Below are 9,599 nucleotides of genomic sequence, written 5' to 3' on the forward strand. Positions count from 1 at the left end.
GAGGGAGGGAGGGAGTGGGGGGGGAGGGAGGAAAAGGACTGGGGGAAGGGGGTAACTGGGTGATGGGCATTAAGGAAGGCGCTTGATGTAATGAGCACTGAATGTTATATGCAACTGATGAATCACTAAATTCTACCTCTGAAACTAATAATATTACCATATTAATTAAATTGAATTTAAATAAAAAAATTTTTTTAAAGAGTAAGGACTATACTATATAACTAAATTTTTAAGAGGAAGCTCATTTTCACAGAAAAATGCCAGTTAATTAAACACAGAAAGCATGATAAAAATGGACAGTTACCATTTTATAAGCCACTGGATCATAAAGGAGTGCTAAGACCATGAGGAAAGACTGGCAGAGGAAACTAATCTCCAAACATGGCCACAGATCACTCACTAATGACAAAAAAAAAAGGACTGTATTTTCCACTGGAGAGTTTTGTTGGCCACCACCTACTGGGAAGTGGGACAGCTGACACCAAGAGCTCCTGATAAAATTCAACTGAGACATGTGTCCTTCTGTCATCCCCCTACCCCCCATTCTCACAGTTTCCTCTGACCCCTTTTCTTTTCAAAGGTCACGTGAATGTCCTATCAGCTGGAGGGTGTTCACCCTGGTTCCCTTCCTTTTGAACTACTTATCAAATGCACATTACCAGTCTTCTGAAGTTGATTTGCTTGTGATTACAAGTGCTCCCTCCCCTACATCCCCAAACAGTGCCTACAGAAACACACTGCAAGAAGGCAGGTAATTCAGTGAAGGGCCAAGCTCAAGCCCCTTCCCTCAAGAACACCTACATGGTACACCTGGCTGGTCTTATGGACCCGAGTCTGATCACAAGAGACTAGAGCAGTGAGTGCTGGGGGCAGGGAGTGCCGGTCTAGACTGCAGGAGCCTAAAGAGATAGGACAGTGAACAGCTAACTGCAATGCAAGCACCCTTTTCAATCCAGAGCGAAGAAAAAACAGGCACAGGGAAAACACTGAAGATTGCTGGGGAAGTCTAAGCAAGGGTCCTGAGGATGGGGCAGTGTCACTGATGCACTGTTTCCTTACATGTGTCTGGGTGTTGAGTTGGGCAGGAAGCTGTCCTGGTTCCCAGAAGATCCCTGCTGACCCATCTAGGGGTGAGGCACCATGAGGCCTACAGCCTCCATTCACATGGGTCGGCAAAGGAGTGTTCATACTCAGAAAGAGATGGAGCAGGCTAAAGTTTGCAAATACAGGTGAGGGTTCATGGGTGTCCACTGTACTGTTCCACTGTGAACCATGGGCTTGGACGGTTTTTAAATAAAAAACAAACAAGCAAACAATAAATAAAAGCTTTCACAAAGCAAACAAACAAGCAACAAGATGGAACTCAAGTGTGAACCCTTGGCACTGCTGGGAAAGCTGGGGCATGTCTGGCGACATAAAGGCACTAAGAATGGGAACAAAATTATCTAAATTAAATGATCCAACACTGGGATCCTGCAGGGGAAATAACTGGTCAAACTGGAATGCTTTCAGGAAAGAGCCCTAGAGGTGACCAGGGGAAAGGGGATAGATACGATAAAAATTCAGGGTTTAAAAGTAAAAAAGACGACAGTAACATGTGCTAACATCTGAATGCTCACTACTCACCATGCAAAGACCTTTCCAAACAAGTGTTATTATCATTACCCTCCTTTTTCATATGTAGGAAATTGGGGCTTAAGGAAATTAAGCAGTTCATTACTAGACCAACCAGTTGAGTTAGACCCTGACAAGCTGACTCCAGAGCCCATGCCTCCACTGGGAGCATAATGCTCTGCTCCAATGTTGTAAGCAAGAGTAAGGGCCAGAGAATAAAGGAGGAGGAAGTGAGAGATAATAAAAATGGTGCTGTGAGTGAATGTCATTCAGACAGGCTGTTGTAGACTACAGGAATTATTTTGCTCTAAATCAGGGGAAAGATGTAATGAAATTAAGATTAATTAATCCCAGGAGCCGGAACCAAGAGACATTCAAAAGACCCCTTCAATCACATAGGTCTGAGATGCCAGGAGCTTCATATAAACAAAGTCGAAACCCCCAGACATTAAAAAGGAATTGCTTGTGATGTGCTAGGCAGACCAGTGGTGTGAAGTCATAAAGCCCACCGTGACTTCTACTTCGCTTTGCTGCGTGGTTTTAGAGAGCTGGGAAGGAACCAGCAACGCCTCAGGCGCACACCTGTGTGCCTGCCCAGCCTCTGTCTCAACTGATAGTTTTTTTCATACTCTACCAAGTCTAGATGCCTCTGGGGTACATCCTGGGGTCCCTGAAGCCTCATGGAAGGGACTCCCCAATTCTGGCAAGCTGAGGATGCCAAAGGTCCTCCATGGAGTCAGAGCTGAAGCCGGCCCAAAGGTTCTTCTCTGGCCACTACAAGTCCTAAGCAGATGTGCTTTCCTGAGCCTCAAAGCAAAGTCCAACCAGCCCCCGGGGGAAGAAGGCTAGACAGGACTCAGAGGCACTCAGGACTCGAGCATGGTCCTCTCTGTTCTGAACCCACCCCCTCTCATGTCTGTTTGCCAGGTAGGCACCCCCGTATACCCCATCCCCAGCAGCCATCTGCTTCACACAGCAAGCCAACAGCACCCCAACTCGTAGTGGGAGCAGCAATGCCACTCCTGTGAGAGCTCAGGCCTCCAGCCAAAGAACAGGAGGGGACATGTACTCACGTACCACTAAGAAGCCATATAAGGCTGACTGATTAGCAGTACCAAGAGGCCAAGAAGCCCGCCTGGCCCAGCCCACAGCTCCAGTCACCCACAATTCTGAAGGGTGCACAGGTCAGTTGGGCACTACCCTGGCTCAGCTCCAACACTGTGCTCACCATTTATCACCTTCCTCAAACTAAATTCAAACTTTACTCTGGAAGAACTTTCTAGAAGAATCTCAAACCACCTGAACTCATTTTTCCCTCCAAAAACACACGAGCTTTTATGTTTTGTGAGCTCCCCAATTAATACTTAAATCTGCATCTGCTCTAATCTGTATCATAACATATTATATCCCTAATGTGTTCTTCAATTGCTCCATAGACCAATTTATATTCCCAAGTTTCATGATGCCAAAGAAGATCATTTCTAGTTTTTTCCTTCTTCCCACAGGCCTAAAAAATAAACTGGGACATTTTTATAACCCAAACTTAGTATAAAATATAATTTCTGAAAATTATGCTGAAATAAGCAATCACTGTTTATCTAAACAATAAATTATCATAAAACCTAAAAAGCAATATAAAGCCAAGACTACTTCTCTATTAATTCAATCAGATAAAGTACATATCTGAGTTGGATATAAAAAGAAATGGCAGTGTGTTACATCTGAACCAATTATTAACTTTAAAGTTGCAAAAATGAACCACCCACTGTAAATTCAACAACAAAAAAACAAAATCCAATTCACATATGGGCAAAGGACTACATAGACATTTCTTCAGAGACATACAAATGGCCAATAAGCACAAGAAAAGATGCTCAGCATCACTAATCCTTAGGGAATTGCAAACCAAACTACAAAAAGTAGACAGACTATAGAACAGTGGGTGCCAGGTGCTGGGAGGAGCGGGAACGGGGAGTTATTCCTGAATGGACACCGAGGTTCAGATTCACAAGATGAGTGAGTCGTGGGATGGATGGTGGTGATGACCACTCAGCAATGTGAATGTGTTTAATACCACTGAGCTGTGCACTTAAAAATGGTCAAGACGGTAGAGTTTATGTTATGTGTATTTTAGCACAATTTTTTTAAATAAAAAAGAACCATACTAGGGCTATGGAAGAGTAAGAAAAAAGTTTGGACATTAGAAAGATTAAGTGCAGAAAGAGAAAGATGAAACAACAGTGCAAAAACACAATACCTTTAAGTTTGGTATAGTTGTGAAGGAGTGGATCAGCAGAAACCATGCATGGCCACCAAGGGTAACCGGACACTTTGGACCACACCAAATCACCGACATTATATTTCAACAGGTGGTCTTTGTCTCTGCCAGTATTTGGACAGGACTCTTTCTTAGCTGTAATCTGAAAATGAACAACAAAAGACATACTAACACATCCAATAAGTACCCCTAAATCCAGCCTTCTATCCAAAGATTAATCAGGCTAGAGGTTTAAAACACACACACACACACACACACACACACACACACCCTAAAAAAAGAGCATGCTTGGGGCACCTGGGTGGCTCAGTTGATTAAGCATATGCCTTTAGCTCAGGTCATGATCTCAGAGTCCTGGGATCAAACCCCACATTGGGCTCCTGCTCAGCGGGAGTCTGCTTCTCCCTCTCCCTCTGCCCCTTCCCCCCAACTTGTGCTCTCAGTCTCTTTCTCTCAAATAAATAAAATCTTAAAAAAAAAAAAGGAGCATGCTTCCCCTGCTATCACTTCATCAAAATTGTCCCTTGCCCTAGCTAAAGAATCAGCACAGTGCCTGGCACACACAGTAGGTACTCAACATTATGAAGAGCCCTACATAAATTTACTTCCATGGCCTGGTTGATGGTCTTTTTTTTTTTTTAAAGATTTTATTTATTTATTTTACAGAGAGAGACACAGCGAGAGAGGGAACACAAGCAGGGGGAATGGGAGAGGGAGAAGCAGGCTTCCCGCAGAGCAGGAAGCCGGATGCGGGGCTTGATCCCAGGACCTTGGGATCATGACCTGAGCTGAAGGCAGTCGCTTAACGACTGAGCCACCCAGGCGCCCCTGGTTGATGGTCTTTAATGGTGCTTTATTCACCTGGCCAAGGAAAATGTTCATGGATCAAATCCATATCCTGACCCTCCCGCTCCCGAGCCACGTGTTTGTCAGTCCTCTGGAGCATGTGCATCACCCAGCAGGAAAGGACCCAGAGTGGCAAGGACATCAGGAGGGCTTGGCAGCAAGTCTCAGCTCCATTTGTGATCTGAGTCCTGGGGCTCTAAGCCTCAGTTTCTCCACCTCAGAACACAGGTCACTTAGGAAGCTGGAGACCTGACCAGGGCCACTGACACCCCACACACAGTCAGTTTGACTCCTGGACTCCTCGTGAGTGTGAGTGAATTCCTGAGCTTTCCCATAAGAGCTCTACATACTTGGGCAAGTTGCTGAACTTGTTGGGCTTCAGTTTCCTTGTCTGTAAACCAAGGACAGCAGCTTTGAAATCTCACTAGCTGTTAAAAAGATCAGTGTGCATGGTCGGAAGGGCCCAGAGCTGCCACATACACACTTTCAAAAAAATGCCAGCTGGCTCCCCCACAGCAAGCGCCCAGCTTTACATTCCTGTGTCATCTAAGCAACACAGCGGCCCCATGAGGATGAGTAGTACCGCCCCCACGCTGAAGAGGGAGAGTCAAAATTCAGATATTTTACCCATGTTTTCACAAAACCAAGCAGCAGAGCTAGGAATCACTTGCACCGGCCTCTTCCCCAATGAAAGAGTGAGGTCCCCCCACAACCATGGGCACTTCAAAAAACCCCTGTAGCAGCCCAGCTCACTAAACTGATCTTTTAAAAAATTCACTGTCGTAGGGGTGGCTGGGCGGCTCAGCCGGTGAAGCATCTGCCTTCGGCTTAGGTCATGGTCCCAGGGTCCTGGGATGGCGTCCCGCATCGGGCTCCCTGCTCGGTGGGGAGCCTGCTTCTCTTTCTCCCTCTGCCTCTGCTGCTGCTCTGCCTACTTGTGCTCTCTCTCTCTCCCTCTCTCTTACTCTGTCAAATAAATAAATACTTTAAAAATAAAATTTAAAAATAAAAAATTCACTCTTGTAATTATATTAGCAAAAGCTAAACAGCTCCTGAGCACTTAAAACACTTTTTTTAAACCCTTAAAAAATCTTTATTTTAATGATTTCAAGGAAACTGTGGCAATTTCCCCTCTTATCTGTGGAAATTGTAAATAAAATTCCTCAACAGTAATTTTAAACTAAATATTCCAACCTTGGTGATGATTAAATATTCCAACCCAAACTGGTTTCAGGTTCCCTTTGTCCACCCCTGCAAGTGAGCCTGGAGCTTCAGCTAAATACCAATGGGCACCAGGCACCTTCCAGATTCTGTTCATACAGACTATATATAGACTGTCAGCCCCTGGCACCCTCCCTACCTCCTTCTGCCAAGGCCAAAGCTGCCCAGCTCTTTTCTATGGCTAATACTCATTTAAGTAGTGGGCCATCCTGAGTGCCACTTTAAGACACAGGGACACTGGGGCGCCTGGGTGGCTCAGTCGTTAAGCGTCTGCCTTAGGCTCAGGTCATGATCCCAGGGTCCTGGGATCAAGCCCCGCATCGGGCTCCCTGCTCGGCGGGAAGCCTGCTTCTCCCTCTCCCATTCCCCCTGCTTGTGTTCCCTCTCTCACTGTCTCTCTCTCTCTCTCTGTCAAATAAATAAATAAAATCTTAAAAAAAAAAAAAAAAGACACAGGAACATAAACCACTACATTCCTTCATTATAAGTTAGAGGTTTCCACCCAGTGCTAGATGACTGAACACTTGCTCAGATGTGTTCAAGTGCTGGGCTCTGCACTAGGAACCAAGAGTGTGAAGGTGTAAGACACAGCCCCAGCCATCAAGGGGGCAGACCACGTGCTGGACCACCTGGTAGAGGAGACAAGTGGACAGTGAACCAAGTGGAAGGACAAGAGCACTTGCACAACACAGCTCTGCTTCCCACTCCTCAGATGGTATAAACTGAAGAAGCCCCATGCTAGATCCCAACACACCTCCATAATTAGGCTAAAGAATGTCTCCGGAGAGAAGATCCATGAAAACAGCACAGCCTAAAGGTCAAGGGCTCTGGAACTGGCCAGACGGGGGTTTGGAAACTGGTCTTACCTCTCTTTAGCCATTTTAATCTTGAACACTTAATCAATCTCTCCAGGCCTCACAACTGGCTCAACCGGCTGCCGTGAGGCTTGAGGGAGGCAATACCAGGGTTTCCTGAAGTGGGGCCCCAGGCACAGCCCAGGCCCCACGGTCGGCCGTGTGCACACAGGGAGAGTTGGAGAGCAGACGCACGGTGGCCTCTCCTCCCCTCCACCCCACCCCGCACGCAGAGGCACCCTCGCGTGGTTTAGTTCACGGTAACTAGCTGCTGCACTCGACCCTACCCTGGCCACAACTCCTCACAGGTACCTTTTTATCTGAGGGACTTGAGATCTTGGACACCAGTGCTGCTTCAACAAGACCCTGCTCCAGTAAGGAGTCATATTTTATGCTTCTCTTCCTGCTCCTTCTTGCCTTATTTTCTGGTTTTTGTCCATTTTCTTCTGACTGGGACACAGCAGCAGCACCGTCACCACAAATTGAAGATTCAAAGAGAGGTTTCCCATTCATGTATGTTTTGGTGATCTTCAGCTTAATTTCCGGAGAGCCATTTTTGATAGGAGTGGTGTTAGGTGGTGTCCCAAGTCCTTTCCCTTCCTGGGACTCAAAACGTAATTTGGCATCATGAGCACCAGGTTCTCCATTAAATACACGGGAAGTTAGGTCTTTCAGCTTCTCAGATGGAATAAAGGGAAGGGCATCATGGCCATTAAATTTTTGCATGACCCCCTCCTGCAGACTGGTAGAGAGGTGGGCTTTGCTGAGGAATACAGAACATTCACGATTCACTTCACAGTTCTGAGTCTTTCCATTTGTATTGCCAAGGATTTCTGGTGCCTGCTTCATCTTTATGTACTTTACAACTTTCTGAACAGAAAGAGGACTTTTTTGATGCTAAATTCCATTCAGCCCAGATGCTTCCGTTCTTAGAACACTACAGTATTAGAAAAACAAAAATAAAAAGAAACATTATGTTTAAAACCTAACACAAGTATGCCAACACCTCTACACCTTTGTGTGGTTATTTGTTTTGAGGCATTTATGATACTTCCATCATAAACAGGAGAGAGTTCTAATGCCATAAAAATGAGACAGAATCACAAAATGATAAAGCTGAAAGGAAAGGAACAGGGACAATTATTAAGGGGGGGAGGGGACACAAAAGTCCGGCACGGAGACACAAGTCGTGCCACCACCACCAACCAGCTATGTGGCTGTGGACACTTGCTTCAGTCGGCTCAATCACTGTTCAATGGGGAGCTCACCATTAGTACGTGTGCCTGAGGCAGCTCACACAAAGACAGGCCTTTGGGGGCGCCTGGGTGGCTCAGATGGTTAAGCGTCTGCCTTCAGCTCAGGTCGTGGTCCCAGGGTCCTGGGATTGAGCCCCACATCGGGCTCCCTGCTCAGCGGGGTGCCTGCTTCTCCCTCTCCCCCGGCTTGTGCTCTCTCTCGCTCACTCACTCTCTCTCAAATAAATAAAATCATTAAAAAAAAAAACAAAGACAGGCCTTTGTAAAAGGACAAGAGGGAAGAGCTCAAAACCAAAGTTCCCCTGGTCGCAGGTGAGGAGGACTCCCAGGCAGAGGTTCATCAACATGCCCAAAGTTACTAATCAGCACAGTTGAAAACCAGATCTCCCAAAGCCTAGCACACCATTAGTTCCAAATTGATGGTGGGGGGAGTTACAAGTGAGAAAACAACCCGAGTCAGTTCTGGTTCATGCTCAGGCTAACCTCTGTCATCCACCCCCTCCTTGCCCCGGCCCAAATTAAATGCTTAAGACAAGAAGCGCTGTAGTAACCGCAAATTTTATTTAGCTACCTCCTGAAGATTAACTAGCAAGGTCAACACTGCTGAGCCTTAACATGTAGTACTTGCAATGTGCCTGCTGGCCACTTGAGGCCCAAGGGTAGAGGGGGGCAGTTTTAGGAAGACCTCAGGCTACATGGGATGATCAGGGGCTTTACTGCATAGCTATAGTCCCCACCTGGGGACACCCAGTGAAGGCACCAAACCCAAAAGTCAGCTAGGAACAAGCTAGGAACAGGCAGACACCCATTCCACTCCAGCTGGGAAGACATTCACCCAACCTGCACTATGACGGCCACCAAGAAGGCAGCCCCAGCAGCATCGGACACCAGCGAGAAGCTGAGAGTACAGAGCAGAGAGGTCCACACACGTACAGGAGTAGTTCTCAGCTGAGGAAGATTTTGCTCCCCAGGGACACAGCACTGTCTGGAAACATTTTTTGATTGTTACCACTGGGGAGCTGCTACTAACATCTACTGCGGAGGGTCAAGAAGCTTGTTCAATACCCTCTACACACAGGACAGCCCCCCCAACAAAGAGTTATCTGGCTGAAAATGCCAATAGTGCGGAGGTGGAGAAATCTCAAGTGCAGCAATGAGGGACTGACTGTGGCAGCTGCGGCTTCCACATGGACCTCATTGGAGAGACAGGAAAAAAGAGCAAACTCAACAACCCAAGTTCCAGTTTAGCTTCATGCGCACTAAATGGCCTTCTAGCACCAGAATATGTAGAAGAGCACGTGGTTTCACTCACACAATATTTTTTTTTTAATTTTTTTTTTTTTTAAGATTTTTTATTTATTTATTTGACAGAGAGAGAGAGAGACAGCTAGAGAGGGAACACAAGCAGGGGGAGTGGGAGAGGGAGAAGCAGGCTTCCCGCCGAGCAGGGAGCCCGATGCGGGGCTCGATCCCAGGACCCTGGAATCATGACCTGAGCCGAAGGCAGACGCTTAACGACTGAGCCACCCA

The 9,599-nt window shown here is 46.5% G+C and overlaps 1 protein-coding gene across 1 annotated transcript in view; it reads right to left on the reverse strand.

Moving 5' to 3' along the window:
* Window positions 1–7,736, reverse strand: part of NSD2 (nuclear receptor binding SET domain protein 2) — a 58,395-nt gene extending 50,659 nt beyond the window's left edge. The window contains 3 exon segments of the mRNA XM_081812775.1: window positions 3,872–4,034; window positions 7,126–7,703; window positions 7,706–7,736. Coding sequence (XP_081668901.1) covers window positions 3,872–4,034; window positions 7,126–7,703; window positions 7,706–7,721 — 757 coding nt within the window. The 5' untranslated portion in view covers window positions 7,722–7,736.
* Between the last annotated feature and the right edge of the window lie 1,863 nt (window positions 7,737–9,599).

Source organism: Leptonychotes weddellii, chromosome 2 (genome assembly GCF_054177405.1).
Source record: "Leptonychotes weddellii isolate Sample4059 chromosome 2, ASM5417740v2, whole genome shotgun sequence".
Taxonomy (NCBI): Eukaryota; Metazoa; Chordata; class Mammalia; order Carnivora; family Phocidae; genus Leptonychotes; species Leptonychotes weddellii.